At 34.2% G+C, this 19,157-nt stretch overlaps 1 protein-coding gene across 1 annotated transcript in view; it reads left to right on the forward strand.

The window, feature by feature from the left end:
• The window catches only part of LRBA (LPS responsive beige-like anchor protein), a 730,439-nt gene that overhangs the window by 223,959 nt on the left and 487,323 nt on the right, over positions 1-19,157 (forward strand). Inside the window, 1 exon segment of the mRNA XM_041738215.1 lies at positions 1,493-1,554. Coding sequence (XP_041594149.1) covers positions 1,493-1,554 — 62 coding nt within the window.

The raw sequence follows: 19,157 nt of genomic DNA on the forward strand, positions 1-19,157 counted from the left end.
CAGTAGAGGGCTAAACCAGCAATGAGATGGACTATTGCTGTGTTCTTCCTTTTGGCCTTGTTATTAGACTATAGAGCTTATGCTCATTTCAGCTCTACAGAAACCATAATTTAGTTAATGAGTTTTTTTTTAAAAAAAGATTTTATTTATTTATTCAAGAGAGACACAGAGAGAGGCAGAGACATAGATAGAGAGAGAAGCAGGTTACCCATAGAGAGCCCAATGAGGGACTTGATCCCAGGTCCCCAGGATCACTCCCTGAGCCAAAGGCAGGCACACAACCACTGAGCCATGCAGGCATCCCAATGACTTGCTTTCTTAATACAACACATAGACATTCTTAGCTAGTTTTAATGCTGGTGCTGACACTATTACCATCATTATTTCCGTGTTGTACATTTTTTCAGACATTGAGAAAAATGATTCCTTTCTAAAAAGTGAAGGTGGGAACAACCTATTTAACATGAATGCTATTTATAAGGCTAGCACATAGGATTGTATGCCATCAGTAGGTATGAGGCATCATGATTAAAAGAGGTAAGGAAAATAACTACAGAGCTAGAACTTTAAAGAAAGGAAATAGGATGGAATGGGATGCCTGTGAAAGTTTTAATGGGAAGAAAGGAAGAAGATAATTCTGTAGGGTATGTAAGGGGCCACCAGGAATTCTTTTAGTTGTTTCACCTGAATTCTAAACTTGTGTTTGCTTAGAAGAATATAGAATGCAAAATTATAATTTTTCTGATTATTAGTAATGTAATTTAGTGCTTTTAATTATGGGGATAACATTACTGGTTATGAAATGTTCTTTGAACTTTTTTAGATTTTGTTGGTAACCAAAACTAAGAAAGTCTTTAGATATATATTGTTTAAAAGTTCCTGAGGTGTTTTTGGTGAATGCAAAGGAAACAAAAGAAAAAATGTAAATGAATTTATTTATAAGAAATCAAGAATATATAACAGAGAATGCTTGCACTTCTGTTAAGGTTTAGTGTGAGGTCACAGGTCAAGGTACTAATAAGAGTGTTTGGGATGTCTGCTGCCATGAAACAAAATGGAAACTTGATTGATAGCTAGAGGATTGAAGGGAGAGAGTGTGGTGGAGAAAGCAAAGGTCAGGGAGCCATTTCCCTTCTCTGCATGTATAACAATCAACTCTCCAAAACAAATGTAGATGATATTGATCAATATGGCATATGTTGTGCACATTTCTGAGTATTGTGAAATATGCCATTTTATATAGAGTTCTAATATTTTAGTAGTTTGAATACCAAAATGAAATAGTTTACAAATAAAATTGTGGTACTTTTGATACCAAGTTTAAAGTAATTAACAGAGTACCTTGTTTACTCATCTGATCAAATATGTGTGGGTTTGGTTATTAGGAAGATGTTAAATTTTATTTTAAGAACTAATTTGGATAAAGTTGTGTAACAGATCCTTCATATTTTTTTTACTTTGTAATTTTTCTTTTAAATTCTCTTTAAAATAGGTCTGGTTTGCATGAAGTCTAGTAGTTCAGTTGTGGAATTGGTTATGCTACTGTGTTCTCAGGTGAGTAACAAGAATAAATGTTGGATTAAAAGTAAATTCTTGCATGAATATATTTTACAAGGAAGTTATAATTGTTTTAGTAGAAATTTTTGCTGTAATAGTATTTTGAGTTTGCAGTTTTAAAATAATTATTTGTATTGCTAAAGCGTCACTACTTATCTTTGATAATAGATAATTTTGTAGTGAGTGCTGAGAGAAAACAGATGAATGAGAAACAGATTTTTAGAATCACATTAAAAAATATCTAGAGCAAATGATCTTGAGGTAGCTAAATTTCTTTGCTGCATATATTAAGGTTATAGAAACAGATTTATTTCTATACCTTGTGGAGTGCCTCTCTGAGTCCCCCAGGAATAATGGGTTTACTTCCCTTTTGTGTAGAGGTTATAAAATGAGTGATAAATAATTTTGAATTCTTGTCATTGCTAATTATTTTTGACACGCAGAGTAGATTTGGAAAAACATCAACAAAAATATGGCAGCCATCATAATAAGATGTAGTAAAAATAAATTCCTAAAGCAAAATTGCTTTCAATGTTCAGAGAAATTTTATACCTCAGGTGATTAAACTTTAATGGTTTTTAGAAAACTTATATAAAAAATCCTATATCTTGTGATGGTTTTTCTTTTCTGTTTTGTAATTAAACAAATGAATGTTTTTATTGAGAGTTTTCTTTGTAGTCTTTTAAAAATGATATCTTGCTGGTAGTAAATTCCCCTACTTAAAACTTTAAAATAGGCTTTTTTAATAGGAAGGGTATTGGTCTAGAGGTCAAGGGTTCTGACCCATTTCAAAACCTTTGACCTTCATTTACAACTCTTGTGGTTTACTTGCCTGACGAATAAGGATAATGCAAAATTAATGTTTCTTTGCATCGATTTATTCATTTTAGTGCCTGTATTGCCAAATTTATTTAGACTGTGCTGACGGACATTTCATGAATACAAATTAAAGAATCATAGAAGGTGTGAAAAATCAATACAATGCATTGTCAATAAAATGCAAGAAGAACAATTACTTCTAGAGATTACACCTAATGGATTTTTATAATGAACTTGTGAGAAGTAGTTATTTTTCTAAGGAGCTTATTATTCTTAGATTTAGCAAGAATCACATTTTTATAATTTAATTATCTCTTTTAGGAAACTCCATTCCTTTGAAAAGCTTAGTGAAGAAAATTTTTCATTAACTAATCTGATTTGAAATAATTGCCTATTTATTTCTTGGATCAAAATAACCATATGCCATTCTTAAATCAATATAAAATTACCCTTACATTTAAGAAGCATTTGTTTAGTTTTGGGTGTTTCTTCACAGAGTATGAAATTGTTTATAGTGACATAATTGTTTTATAGGTAAATTTTGATAGCAATATTCCACTTTTTCGTTTAGAAGAATATATTCTTGATACATCAAAGCTGTTTTAGATAGTATATTACATAGTTGAACATTAGAAGCTAAAAAGATGAAGAATGACATGTTTTAATGTACCTATTTGTCATTTATGTCACAGTGCTGTTTAATACTAATGCAATCAAATGAGATCTGAAGATCATTTAGCAAGTTGCAAAAGTCAGATATTCTCAAGATTTTTCTTTGAATAGAATCAAATACATTATTGGTTATTTGAAGTCCTTACCATTTTTTATGAGTTCTTCAAAAGTTCCGTGGCATCTCTATAAGATGTAGCACAGTGTGAAAAATGATGTGAAAAATGAAGCCAGAATTAGCTCCAGATGTATACAGATTGTTCCGGGGTGATAATTACATTTTTCACTTTGAATTTTCCTAATTCAAAGAGGTCAGATTGGCAATCACAAAAGTGATTTATTTTGTTAAGAAGTGAACTGTCTTTTTCTACATGAAAGCTTAAGAGATATGAAATTGAATTTGAAGTCGACATTTTGCAGATACTGGGTGGGGATGACTTGAGTTTGATTGATAATTATTTTTAGTCTGAGATAGGGTGGGAAGTGAAAAGCTAGCCTATTGCTAAAATTCTAATTAATTTTTTAAGGGGAGATGGAGAGGATTGAGTGCCAAAGATCAAAAGATCAGGTCAAAAACTCCTTTTTAATCACATAAATAATGGGATATGCTTATGAACTTAACATCTGCAAATTTGATTTAAGACTTTACAAATTAGTTGGTGTTAATATCATGACAATCAGCCATGTTCTGATTATTTTCCTTGAATCCATTCAAAACTTTCTTTTTACATTCCTTTAAATAAGGTGTTTAAATTAGCCACATTTTATTACAAAAGAAAGATTAGAGCTTAAATTTTAAGAAATGTGGAAATGATCACATTTGGTTTGCTGTCATTAAGACCAAACAGATGACTATATATTTTCTTGAAGCTTCAACTAGGATTATATTTTTCAATATTCACTCATTCATTTCATTTTTTATCTCATTTACATTTTAACATTGTTAAGGCAAAAATCCTATTATTTAGAGTTGAAATGCTTTCTTGACATACCCTGCATTACATTTTTGAGTAAATACAGAAGATTTATTAAATTAGGTTTATTCATATATTGAATCCCATGTAAAGTAACTCAAGAGCTACTTAAGCTTTAAAGCTGGATTTAAATTTTTTTTACTTCTTTAAAATAAGATTGTATACATTCTTCAGGAAACTGTACTCACTGATGCATGGAAAAAAAATTGAACAAACTCTCAATTATACTTCAGATTTAGGTTTTTACAAGCATGTAACTTACTTGTACATAGTATTTGTTGTGTATGTGTATAAACCTTGTAGAAATCTATATGAATTTAAAGAAAATGCTAAATATTTCAAATACTATTACTCTAGCATTGTGTAAAGTGTATCATGCTCATTTGACATTAATATCATTCTTGAAAGAATTGACATTGCATTCAAGGCCACTTTATAAAAGCGTTGCTTTGCTCATCCTAATTCAGTCTGACATACATTCCAATAACACTACCTCCCTTCTTGGGTTTAAAGCTAAATTTATGACTGTGCATTGTGAAGTGCATCATTTAAAAATGGTTTCAACCCAAAACATCTAATAAATAAATAATGTGTATGGCTACTCAGTAGTAGACTTTCTAGACTAGAAATCATTCCATCGGATACTCAACAGTCCACTATCGGAGAGGGCTGTCAGATAAATCTTATGGTAGCTGCATTCATGTCCTGTAAATCACATATTATTGTCTGAGCCTTCTGCCAGGTCATCTATTCTTTTCCCATTTATCAGAAATGCATAGAGTATATAGGAAAACTAGAAGCACCATGTAGTCTGGCCTGGCATCCTGTCTGAGTAATTAATTAGCAGCAAAACTTAAAATACTATTAGTCTGATTTTTCTGTAAGTTTTTTTTTTCTGTAAGTTTTTTAATCAAAATATGTGGATTGTTGTTATTCTGGACATTTTTTTCTTTCCATGAAGGTTATGATGGAAGGCTTGGTCATTTTAGATTCAGGTGTTTCTTTCTATACCCCTGAATTACAATTTAAAATTTATAATAGGAACCAGATGTTGCCATTTTTATGATTCTTTTATGTCAGTTTTGTGTTTGTATTTTTGCCATTTGAGGTTTTCTTCTTGAATCTTTGTAGTAAATGTTTTTTCATCCTTAGTTTCCTATAATTTCTTTTTTTCTAAATCTAGCTTTCTTTTTTTTTTTAGTTTATCTCTTCTAAACATTTGATGTTCATGTTACTTTTATTACATTTATTATTTTTATTTTGTGAACTTTTTCTTTTTGTAGTTGTGATGAATATTTTGAGTAAAGTAGATAATTGGCATACACCAAGGTGGGGCAGGGGAAAGAAAGCAAACCAACTCTTTACCATGGCATAAAAGTGTCCTTCACTATTAGGCCTCACTTACTGCTTAGATCTCATTTCTTACCACATTGTTTTTATAGTCTCAAGCTAATTTATAGGTTCTCAAATGATGCTGAACAATTTAAAGTTACCCACATATGTGCCATCATAATTTTGTCTCTTAGCATGGGCTTTTTCTTTCCCTAAAATTTCCTCCTTCAAATTTGGGGACTCCAATTGTTGGCTTCTTCTCATCATTCAGAACTCAGCTTATTAATTGTTCTCTTCTCAGATAATCATTTCTGTAGTTGGTGTCTTTTTGTTTATCCTCATTTTAGCACTCTTTATAGAATGTACCACCAATTTTAGGTATACCTGCAGCACTTGTTACTTTTTTATTGTCAGCCTCCCTCTCCGTACTCTAATGTTCCATAAAGGTAGTATATATCTTTCTGTTTTGTTAGTACCAAATATACCTGGTACTTAGCACAATCCCTGGCACATGATGACTGCTTAGTAAATATTTATAGATAAATAATCCAGCTTCCAGCTACATGGTCGTCTTTCTGGAGATGGAAAGCTTCAACAGAGCTTGCTTGCTTGCTTTTTGCTAGCTTGATTTATTTACTTATCTTTATAGTTTTTTATTCAACTTCTACTTAGCATACAGTGTAAAATTAGCTTCAGGTGTACAATACAGTGATTGGACGCTTCCATACATCATGGATGCTCATCACAACAAGTGCATTCCTGAATCCCCATCCCCTATTTAACCATCCCCTCCTATCTCCTCTCTGGTAGCCATCAGTTTGTTCTCTATATTTAAGATTCTGTTTCTTACTTTGTTTCTCTCTCTCGCTCTCTTTTCCCCCTTTGCTCATTTTTTTCTTAAATTCTACATATGAGTGAAATCAAATGGTATTTGTCTTTCTCTGACTTATTTTGCTTAGCACAATACTATCTAGCTCCATCCACATTGTTGCAAATGGCAAGATTTCATTCTTTTTTTTGTGGTGGAGTAATATTCCATTTTACACACACACACACACACACACACACACACATCATCTTTATCCATTCATCAGATGATGACATTTGGGATGTTTCTGTAATTTGGCTATATGATGCTTCTATAAACACTGGAGTGTGTTTATCCCTTTGAACAAATATTTTTTATTCTTTGGGCAAATAGTGCAATTGCTGGATCATATGATAGTTGTATTTTTAATTTTTTGAGGAACCTCCCTACTGTGTTCCAGAGTGGCTACATCAATTCGCACTGCCACTAACAGTACAGGAGGGTTTCCCTTTCTCCACATCCTCATGAACACTTGTTTCTCATGTTGTTGATTTTAGCCATTTTAAAAGATGTAAGGTAATACCTCATTGTAGTTTTGATTTGAGTGTTAAGTATCTCTTCATGTGTTTTTTGGCCATCCATATGTCTTTGGGGAGATGTTTGTCCACGTCTTCCCATTTTTTGATTTGGATCATTTATTTTTTGTTTGTTGAATTGTAGAAGGTTTTGTTTTGTTTTTGTTTTTTTTTAAGATTTTATTTACTTACGAGAGACACGGAGAGTGGCAGAGAGAAAGAGAGGAAGAGACAGGAGAAGCAGGCTCCATGCAAGGAGCCTGATATGGGACTCAATCCTGGGACTCTGGGATCACGCCTTGAGCCAAAGGCAGACACTCAACCGCTGAGCCACCCAGGCATCCCAAGTTGTAGAAGTTCTTTATTTTGGGTACCAACCCGTTATCAGATTATGTCATTTGCAAATATCTCTTACCATTTTGTAGGTTGCCTTTTAGTTTTGTTGATTGTTTCCTTTGCTGTGTAGAAGCTTTTTATTTTAATGAAATGTCCCAGTAGTTTATTTTTACTTTTGTTTCCCTTGCCTCGGGAGACATATCTAGAAAGAAGTTGCTAAAGTCAATGTGAAAAAACTTAATACCTATATTCTCCTATAGATTTTTCTGGTTTCAGGTCTCACGTTTAGGTCTTTAATCCGTTTTGAATTTATTTTTGTGTATGGTATGTAAGAAAGCAGCATAGTTTCATTCTTTTACATATTGCTATCTGGTTTTCTCAATACCATTTGTTGTTCTTTTTCCCACTGGATATTCTTTCCTGCTTAATTTACCATACAGTTGTGGGTTCTCTGGGTTTGCTATTCTGTTTCATTGATCTCTGGTTTTGTGCCAGTACCATACTGTTTTGATACAGCTTTGTAATGTAACTTGAAGCCTGGAATTTTAATGGCTCCAGCTTTGTTTTTATTTTTTAAGGTTGCTTTGGTTATTCGGGGTCTTTTGTGTTTCCATGCATATTTTAGTATTGTTTGTACTAGTTCCGTGAAAAATGGTGTTGGTATTTTAGTAGGGATTGCATTAAGTCTGTAGATTGTTTAGAGTAGTATAGTCATTTTAACAGTATTTCTTCTTCCAATCTATGAGCATGGATTGTTGTTTTCTTTCTTTGTGTCGTCTTCAATTTCTTTCATCAGTATTATTTATTTTTCAGATCTATGTTTTTCACCTCTTTGGTTAGGTTTATTCCTAGGTATCTTATTGTGTTTGGTGCATTTGTAATGGTGTTGAGTCCTTAATTTTCCTTTCTGTTGCTTCATTATTGATTTCTGTATGTTGGTTTTGTATCCTGTGACTTTACTGAATTCATGCATCAATGCTAGCAGTTTTTTAGTGGAGTCTTTTGGGTTTTCTATGTAAAGTTTCATCCCATCTGCAAATAGTGAAAGTTCTATTTCTTCCTTGATGATTTGGATGCCTTTTATTTCTTCTTGTTGTCTGATTGCTAGTGGTTAGGACTTCAGTACTATGTTGAATAAAAGTGATGAGAGTAGACATTCCCGTCTCGTTCCTCACAGTAGAGGAAAAGCTTTCAATTTTTCCCCATTGAATATGATATTAGCTGTGGGTTTTTTTTATTATGGCCTTTATTATGTTGATATATGTTCCCTCTAACCCTACTTTGTTGAATGTTTTTATCATGAATGGATGTTGCACTTCGTTTTTTTTTTTTTTTTGCATCTATCGAAATGATCATATGGTTTTTATTCTTTCTTTTATTAATGTGATGTATCATGTTGACTGATTTGTAAATACTCAACTACCCTCACAACCCAGAAATAAATCCTACTTGATCATGGTGATTTTTTTAATGTATTGTGTGGTGTGGTTTGCTAGTATTTTATTAAGAATTTATATATCTGTTTTTAGGAGGATGTTGCCCTGTAATTCCCTTTTTTAGTGATGTCTTTATCTGATATCAGTATTGGCATAATGCTGGCCTCATAGAATGAATTTTGCTAATTTTCCTTCCTTTTCTATTGTTTTTGGAATAGTTTGAGAAGAATAGGCATTAATTCTCCTTTCAATATTTGGTAGAATTTGCCTTTAACATCTGGGTTTTTGTTTGTTGGGAGTTTTTTGATTACTGATGCAATTTCTTTGCTGGCTATTATTGGTCTGTGCAAGTTTTCTATTCTTGTTTCAACTTTGGTAATTTATATGTTTTTAAGAATTTATCCATTTCTTCTAGGTTGTCTAATTTGTTGGCTTATAGTTTTTAATAATCTCATACAGTTGCTTGTATTTCTGTGGTATTGATTGCTATTTCTCCTTTCTTATTCGTGATTTTATTTATTTGGGTTCTTTGTCTTTTCTTTTTGGTAAGTCTGGCTAGGAGATTATTAATTTTATTGATTTTTTTTCAAGGCACCAGCTCCTGGGTTCATCTGTTCTATTGTTTTCTAGTTTCTGTATCATTTATTTCTGCTGTAATCTTTACTATTACCTTCCTTCTGCCAGCTTTAGGCATTGTTCTTTTTCTAGCTCCTGTAGGTGTAAGGTAAATTGTTTGTTTTATATTTTTCCTGCTTCTTTAAGTAGACCTGTATTGCTGTATACTTCCCTCTTGGTACCACTTTTGATGCATCCCAAAAGTTTTGGATCATTGTGTTTTCATTTGTATTTGTTTCCATGTATTTTCAAATTCCCTCTTTGATTTCCCTTGTTGACCCATTCAGTTTTTAGTAGCATATTGCTTAATCTCCCATGTATTTGTGGCCTTCCCAGATTTTTTTCTTGTGGTTGACTTCCAGTTTCATAGCATTGTGATCTGACTTCATTTTTACATTGAGTTTTATTTTGTGATCTAACATGTGTTCTATTTTGGAAAATGTTCCATGTGCACTTGAAAGGAATGTGTATTGTACTGTTTTAGTTTGGAATGTTCTGGATATGTCTGTTAAGTCCATCTGGTCTAATGTGTCATTCATAGCCATTGTTTCCTTACTGTGTTTCTGTTTAGATGATCTATCCATTGATGTAAGTGGAGTGTTAATGTCCTCTACTATTATTGTATTATTATCAATGAGTTCCTTTATATTTATTATTAAATGTTCTATATGTGTGATCTCATGTTGGGTAGTTTAGCATAAATAGTTAAAATTGTTATATCTTCGTTACATTGTCCCCTTTAGTATTGTGCCCTTCTTGGTCTCTTGTACAATATTTGTTTTAAAAGTCTGGTTTTCCGATACATGTTTGTTTGCTTGTCTGTTTGTTTTTGCTTGTTTTTTTTTTTAATTTTTATTTATTTATGATAGTCACAAAGAGAGAGAGAGAGAGAGAGAGAGAGAGAGGGAGAGGCAGAGACATAGGCAGATGGAGAAGCAGGCTCCATGCACCGGGAGCCCGACGTGGGATTCGATACCCGGTCTCCAGGATCACGCCCTGGGCCAAAGGCAGGCGCTAAACCACTGCGCCACCCAGGGTTCCCTGTTTTTGCTTTCTTTTGACCTTCATTTGCATGATAGATGTTTTTCCATCCCCTCACATTCAATCTGCAGGTATCCTTAAGTTTATAATGAGGTTCTTTAGGTAGCACATAGAGAGGGCTTGTGTTTTTATCCATTCTTGACACCCTAAGTGTTTTGATTGGAGCATTTTATACATTTGCATTCAAAGTAATTATGGATAGATATGTATTTATTGCCATTTTATTGTTTTGTGGTTGTTTCTGGAGATTTTCTCTGATTCCCTTTTTTTTTTTTTTTTAAGATTTTATTTATTCATGAGAGACAGAGAAAGGCAGAGACATAGGCAGAAGGAGAAGCAGACTTACTGTGGGGAGCCTGATGTGGGACTCGATTCTAGGAATTCAGGATCATGACCTGAGCCAAAGGCAGATGCTCAATCATTGAGCTACCCAGGCGTCCCTCTTTGATCCTTTCTTGTCTTTCTCTTGTATTTTGCTGATTTTCTTTTGTGATGTATTTCTTTTCTTTTTCTTTATAATTTATATGTTTATTAGTGACTTGTTTTTTTATTTTAAATATTTTATTTATTTATTCATGAGAGACACACCGAGAGACAGAGAGAGGCAGAGATATAGGTAGAGAGAGAAGCAGGCTCCATGCAGGAAGCCCAATATGGGACTTGATCCCTGGACTCTGGGATCACGCCCTGAGCCAAAGGCAGACGCTCAACTGCTGAGCTACCCAGGCATCCCTGTTAGTGACTTTTGATATCTGGTCACCATTAGGTTTGTATATAACAAATAGTAGTCTATATTAGGTTGATTGATGTTCAAGTTTGAACCCATTCTTTTCTAATCTCTTTCCCACATGTTAGGTATATTACTATATTTTATATCCTTTTGTGTATGTGAGTTCCTTTACTGGTTTTTGCAGAAGTACTCATTTGTACTACCTTGTGTTTCTTGCCTTTACTGTGTTGCTTTTGGCCTCTCCTTTCCATTCAGAGTCTGCTTTCATGTTTATTGCAATGCTGGTTTAGTGGTCACAAACTTTTCATTTTTGTTTGTCTGGAAAAATTGTTATTTCTCCTTCTATTCTAAATGATTTCCTTGCTAGGTAGAGTATTGTTGGCTGCGGATTTTTCAATTTAGCACATTGTATATATCATGCCACTCCCTTCTGGCTTATCAGATTTTAGGTGAAAAATCTCCAGCCAGCCTTATGAATTTCCCTTGTAAGTAAGGGCCTCTTTTAAGATTTTTTTCTTTGTCACTGTATTTTGCAGATTTAATTACAGTATGTCTTAGTGTTGGCCTGCTTTGTTGATTTTGGTGGGAGTTCGTTGTACCTCTTGGGTCTGGATGTCTGTTTCATTTCACAGATTAGGGAAATTTTCAGCTATTTCTTCAAATTTTCTGCCCCCTTTTTTCTCTCTTTTTCTATAACTTCTATAATATGAATGTTACTACGTTTGATGGAGGCACTGAGTTCTCTAGGTTTATTCTCCTTTTGTATAATTCTTCATTCTCTCTTTTTTTCAGCTTCATTGTTTTCTATTACTTTGTCTTCCAGGTCACTAATTTGTTCCTCTGCTTCTTTAGCCTTATGTTTATTGCATCAAGTCTATTTCTGATCTTGTTTATTACACTCTTCATTTCTGACTAATTCTTTTTTAACTCTTTTATCTCTAGGATAAGAGTCTCACTGATGTCTTCTTTTCTCAAGCCCATTGAGTTTCTTTATGATCATTGCTTTAAGTTCTCCATCAGACATATCACTGAAATTTGTTTTGCTTAGATCTCTGGCCATGGCCTTATCTTGTTCTTTCATTTGGGATACATTCCTCCATTTTGGGATCTTTTATAAGCTTTTGCCTTCTTCTCTGGGTTGGAAATGCCATTTATGTTATGCTCCTGAAAGTAATGGCTCATGAAAAAGGTTATGTAGTACTCAGAGCCTGACACTTCAGGAAGTGTCTCCTGTGTGTGCTGCATGGGCACTGCTGTTGTGTTCTCTTTATCCTTCAAGCCAGTTGTCTAAAGGGGCTTTCCTTGCCTGCTGTGGGCAGTGTTTTTGGTGCCTGACTTGGAGAAAGGTGAGTTTTAACTAGGTGTCCTATGGCCTGCTTGTGAAATAAGACATATCAGACCTCCATTGCAATTTTTACCCTGTAAAACTCTGGTCAGAAGTCATGGTGTTAGGGCTTTGTGCTGGTTTTCTGTGGGAGGGCCTGTCTTGCTGGAATTGAGGCATGTGTGACAGGCAGTTCCGCTAGGCGCTAGTGCTTGATGGAAGCAAGTTACGCAGCTAGTGTTGGGGTTATGCTGCTCCCTGAAGGTGACTGTGTTTACTGAGGAGCAGAGAAGGGAAAAGGTGCCATCCACCTCATTTGTTCCTGGGGAGCCATATGTGTGAATGGTGCCTTTCAGGGACACTTCTGATAAGAGTGAATAATCTCCCCACTGTGTGCCCTAGGGGTTTCTCAGATCCCTGTTTGTGTGTACCTCATATCCAAGTTGTTTTCCTGACTTCACTCTAGGAGCAAGGCAGTGCCCTTGGGGCTCTTTGCTACCCAAGCCTGCTGACTTTCAAAACTTCAGGCTTTAAGCCCCACTGGTTGTAGGATCTCTAGAAATTCAACCCCTCTCATTTTCCAAGCCAGTGTCTTTGGGGAAGTGTTCTCCTTGTGCATTTCCCTGTGTGTGCTTCACTTTCTCACCTTTCTCCATGCCCGAGGCTACTTTCTCTCCACAGTAGCTGTGATCCTCTTCTCCCCTAAACCATTCCTCTGCACATCCTACTTTCTTCCATGTGGCCTCTTCTCTCCCTTTAGTTTGTAGAGTTTGTTCTGTCAGTCTTCAGGTCAATTTCTGGGGTATTTTTTTTTTTTTTTATGATAGTTATAGAGAGAGAGAGAGAGAGAGAGAGGCAGAGACACAGGCAGAGAGAGAAGCAGGCTCCATGCACCGGGAGCCCAACGTGGGATTCGATCCCGGGTCTCCAGGATCGCGTCCTGGGCCCAAGGCAGGCCCAGGCCAAACCACTGCGCCACCCAGGGATCCCAATTTCTGGGGTATTAAGGTTGATTTGATACTTACCTAGCTGTGTTCATGGAACATGGTGAGCCTAGAGTCCTCCTCCCCAACCATCTTCCTGCTTACTTTTCTGCAGAGCTGTGAATTTATCTTATCTGGGTCCTTCTCTCTATGCCTGCTTATGGGTATATATTCTCTTATTTAGCAGACATGTATCATATGCTTTTAAGATAAACCCCTCCTTTTAAAGAAAGTAGGATCAAACGAGAGAGACAAGTAATTGTAGTCAACATATAAATTTATAAAGACTTGAAGTGAGACACAAAAATAAAGGGACAGGGAGTGGAGTTAGTGCTCAATATATTTCTGTTTTTGAGTAGATCATTTTAGGTGACCATGACTTGGAGTCAGAAAGTTTTTTGAGTTCCATTTATATTTTTATAATTTCAGTACCTATAGTTTTCCTTGGTTGGATTTGTGGTGCCAGGTACTTGTTTGAAGAAATTATCTCAAGTCATTTGTTCTCTCTCCTTTGTAGGAAATTTGGATGTAACTCCCACTTTACATGTTGTTTCTGAAGGGATAGATCTTCAGAAGTGATGATAGTAAAAGTTGGTCATTCTTTCTAGAATATTTTAAGTTTAACCAGGATTCTGTCTATGTGTGTGTGTGTATTTTGTTTTTCTTGTTTTAATGGTATAGTACTAACCTTGAGTTTAGGATAAATTCAAACATTTTGATATTAGTTGATTATATGGCTATTTTCTATATTGACTGGATCACATTACATTTTTAGTCGATATTGTGGTAGTTTATGCTGTATAAAATTCAAGTATATAGCATAAAGTCTTAAAAGCAGAGTCATAATATACATTATATTAATGGTATTACATACATTATTATTGAGCCATTTATAGAATTGAACTTTGGTATGCACTTAATGAGGTCCAAGAGGTTCAAAGAAAATGAAGTTAATATATATGAATTTCATATGATTAATTTCTGATGAAATAAATTTTCAGTAAATATTTGTCCAATAAATGAATAAAATTTTAGCAAGAGACTGTAGTTACATAGCCTAATCACAAAATGGCAGGTTCTCTTTACATGTTGTCTGTTTATTCATCCAAACGACCAGGATTTGAGGTAACTTTCCATCAAAATTTAGATATAATGAAAACGCAAAGTCATTATTAAAGAGTCTTATAAGGTTAAAGAATTAAGAATGAAGATATTACCCTACTGCATAAAGTTAGGCTTTTTCACTGAAATCTGTAGTAATTCTATGTTTTTAAAAGTATAATTTATGTATGAGGTGTTTCCTTGAGACAGTAAAAAAAAAAAAAGAATCTATCTTGATGATCCTTACCCTGAGAAGTGAGTAGAAATAGGAATGCTGGTAGTTCACATTCACCCAGGTAGATTTAAGACCAAACATTACGGGGCAGCCCCGTGTGGCTTAGGAGTTTAGCGCCACCTTCGGTCCAGGGCCTGGACCTGGAAGACCTGGATGGAGTCCCACATCGGGCTCCCTGCATGGAGCCTGCTTCTCCCTCTGCCTGTGTCTCTATCTCTCTCTTTCTCTGTGTCTCTCATGAATAAATAAATAAAATCTTAAAAAAAAAAAGACCAAACAAATTAATCAATGGGAGTAGAATTTGCTATTCTGATATGATCTAAAAAACTCAATCTGTGACATGTATAAATATTTTTAGCATGGGAATGCATTACCAAAAATCTGTTTATTAAATCTTTATTTAATAAAAATACTCATTTGATGTTTTTTTCGCTTTTATTGTAAAGTAAAAATAATTCTAAATCCTTCTAACTCTTACTTATCTTTTTAGCTTACATGCCCTCAGCATTGATTTAACTCTTAGAGTTAAGTTTATAGTGATGGGTTCTAAAAATGAGTTAAATTTATAGATTTAAGAGCTCTGTTAGTGTCGCGTTATATTAGAATTTTTATTTCTTTCATTAGATGACAAACTCTTTGAGGTCAGGAAATGATTTCTTGTTAATTTTATTCTGTAGTGTAGTTTTATAATCACAATATAATAAATATTTTATAGATATTTGTTAAGTAAATCAAGTTATTTACCTTATTTAGGTAAAATTTCCCCTAAAATTGAGTTTTGAATCATTGAAAAGTATTTAAAGAACAGACATAATTTTGTTTAATGATTGTTCTGTTCAAGTCTAACTTGATGTGAAATATGTTAGCCTTTATACATAAGCTTCAAATCCTTATTATGAACTCTCTTACCTATATTTCCTTGTTTTAAAGAAAGTGATATATATTAAGCCCCTTTTACCTGATCAACTTCTGGTCTCAAGAGACCTGGTTAAAAGAGTTACAACTGTTACTTCTTATGAAAAAAATGAAGTTTGTGCATTGTAGATTTTCCTCTTTTTGTTGAGTTATTTCTATCACCTTTAAGTCACTAGCTTCAGAAACAGCATTTGATTCAGATTTTGCATCTTGTTCTAACAAAAAATATGAACAGGTAGTAGTAGCTCTTACAAATGATACACTTACCAAATGTATTAATACATCATATGCAAAAGTTTCATGAAAGAAACAAATCTTATATCCAAGTAGAAAGATTTTCACCATTTTGGTTCAAAGTGGTAAAAGTTCCTTGGGTGGCAACAAATTCGCAAAGTTTATTAAGTTGAATGTTGGAAAAAAATAAATATTGAAACTTATACTTTGATAATGCTGTATATCATTCCATTTTCTTTGTAACCAATCTTATTTTTTCCAATGAAAATAGGACTTTTGGGTCAATTGGCTTCTTTAAGATCAGTTTATTTGTATTTTATTACACACTCTTATAAATAATATAGTAGTATTATAAGATCATTTTATATGGCCCAACAAGGATCAATATAATTTAATATTTCAACCTTTCATAATGTTACCCCTCCTTTTTATTTTTGTATATGTTTATACCTCATCCTTAGAAAGTACTTGTAGAAAATAAGTGAATGTAAATTGTTTCTGAGTTTGGTTATCGTCAGTGTTTATGACTTTTTGATTATGAATAGGTGAGAATCAGTAGGGTAGTGATTAACATTGGGATAAAAAATAGGCTTCTATTATAGTTACTTATTTTTGCCTTAGAACTGCTGTGAATATTTTATCCTTATAATAGAGAAAGGCTATGAGCATAGGTGTTCTATATTGAAATGCTTAGCATTAGTTTCACGTGCAATAGAAGCAGTTTACTATATAAGAAGAGACCTTTGAGCATGAGAGGAAGTCTGTGAGAATTAGGAAAGGTTAGTCCAGTATTCAAGCTATATTAACTGATTATGAAAAATCTTAAATGCACTTAAATAACGTTAAAATACTTAAAATCAGCTTACTAACTTTATGTTAATATGGTAAAATATTTGTGATGTTACTTAAATTTTTATGACATATCTTTTATAAGATGGAAGCATTTCTTTCTAAACAGCAGCAAAAATATTACACAATAAATCAGACTAAAGAACTGCATTTTACTTTCAGAAAATAAAATATTAAGTTGATTTGTGAGTGAACATTAATTGATCTTTAAGTCTGGATGCAGACCTTTTCAATATTAATTTAAAGGGCTTTGTTACAACTGAGGAGAAACATAATTTAACTTTAGATGTAGGATTTATTCTGAAACACAGGCATCCTGTTGATTCACTAGCACACGAGGTTTTAGAAAACATAACCTTTTAAGGTAAATTTTGTGGAACTGGCAGTACACCCCGTGGCTTGGCAGTCTAGTCAGAAGGATGATACCATGCTGACTATATAACTAGATCTTTGAACATGATTCTCAAGGGTGGTAAATGCAAAACAAAGTAATATCAACTGGCACTTAATTCTGCAAGTTCCCTGCTGATTGGGGTATTCATTGAAATAGAACTCTTCCTGACAGGAAGTCAGCCTATGCGTATGGAGACATCTGAAAATAAAGTGTGCTTTAATTTGGCACCCTGCCATTTTACAACCGGGTCTTTAAAATTGGGACTGGGAAGAGAGCAAAAAGGAAGAATACCTGAATGGGAATAATCTAAGCATAACGTTTTTCCTTGGCTTTCATATAATTATGAATACATAATTATATTTTGTCTCTGTTTCTCAGCTCTTCTTGCTTGGTTTTTCTTAGTCTTTTTTTTTTTTTTTTCTATTTCAGATTAATCTACTGAAGTTAAAATATTACAGAAAGGCTAGGTTAAAAGTATAAAGCTTGAGATTGTCTTTGTTTAATATCAGACCCTGGTAACTTTGTGAAGACTGAGCTGTATTCCCATACCATATATTTTTTCACAAATATTATATAGTCTAATTGATTTAATCAGAACATTCAGAGTTCTTAGGATTCAGATTTAAATTTTGCTGTCTGAAGTGTTTACACTCTTTGACTCAGTTATATCTGAGATAATACAGTTATTTTGTACATTAATACCTGAAACAGAAGCATAGTTTAGGAAGGGACAATGATTATATATTACTAATTGCACATATATTCCATTTATTATGCATTTCTTAGGCAGCTGTTTTTAGTTAAGCTGCCATTTTATAATGTGAAAGCCTGTATGCAGTTTTAAGAAAATCTGAAGTTTGAACTTTGATTTAGGCCTGAGTGAAGTAAGAATGAGAATCCTGAAGGCTGTTTGTTTTTCTAGCAGTAAATACCTCAACTGCTGGAGGAAGACTAGATAGAGATGATGTTGACTCCCTCATGGCAACAGAAGAGGAAAGGAAAAGGATGCCTTGGACAGGATCTTAAGAAGAGGCTGGGGCAGGGAAATACTGTGATGATAGATTTTGAATTTTAATAAATTTTTTCCTCTACCACATATTAACTCTTTAACCTTGGGCAAATGACTTCACTTGCTTGAAACTCAGTTTCTTGAGTGGAACAGGTATAATAAAGATTGTATTAGATAACATGGGAAAGTATATAAAACAGTTCTTAAAGTAGGTTGCAAATTAAAGTTACTAGTTTCTGAATCTGTCAGCATGAAAAACGTTGTGTCTGGGCTCTCAGCACCGATGCAATAAAGAATTAGCAATCTGTAACAAAGTGAAAGCAGAGAACAGTTTTGTGACAGCAGCAGTGTGTTCTCTAGGGGAGAGCAGACAGCTTCCCTGAGGTGGAACAATACTACATTGTTTAGTATTGGAAATTAAAGGGTCTATCTGGGCTGGGAGGAGCTGGGACATATGGGGTTGAGGGGATGGTCTCTAATGGAGGCTACTTCCAGTCATTTAGGGGACTCTTTCCAAAGATTGAGAGGAAGAGTTTTAGATCCTACAAGGTTTGTACCTGAAGTGTCATGTCAGCCTTTCTCCATGGAAGCAGGGCAGTACCCGCAGTGCAGATGCATTACAGTGAGTCTAGGGGTTACCCTGGGGCTGAACAGGGGAGCACATGCTTTGCACCTGTGACTCTTGGTCTGTTAGCCCCAGGGTCTTGGAAGCCACAAGGTCAGGATGTTGTGCTCCTGGGCTTATAATGTGTGGACTATTTATCACTGTCCTCACCTCCACCTTCAGTCTCTATTCTCCGCTCAAGGACCTGGGTCTCTGCCTTGGGACATTCTTTCTACTGCTCATATCTAGCTTCTACCTAACGAATCTAGTGTTTTAAGAGCATACAAAATCTCCCTTTGTTCAGTATTTTCAGTGACTTGTTTTCTTTTCATGAAGTTAATTTGATATTTTAAGTCTTTGCCACACAAATTTAGTCCACCATTTTCTGTAGTGTCTCTTTTTATATTTTCATTCCTTTCTATGATTATATGCTAGTCTAGTCTATTTTCGTTTTGAACCAGAGAGTTTTAGAACTAGGAGAGTTCTCATAGATAAGCAGTTTTTGGCCTTTGCCAAGTAGACAGGGTTAATGGGTAACATTTTTCATAGGCTTGCATAGGTGATTCTACCATTTTCTGTGCTAGGTATAGTGATAGGTCTTTTTAGGAAAAGTACAA

The sequence above is a fragment of the Vulpes lagopus genome, chromosome 23 (assembly GCF_018345385.1).
Source record: "Vulpes lagopus strain Blue_001 chromosome 23, ASM1834538v1, whole genome shotgun sequence".
Taxonomy (NCBI): Eukaryota; Metazoa; Chordata; class Mammalia; order Carnivora; family Canidae; genus Vulpes; species Vulpes lagopus.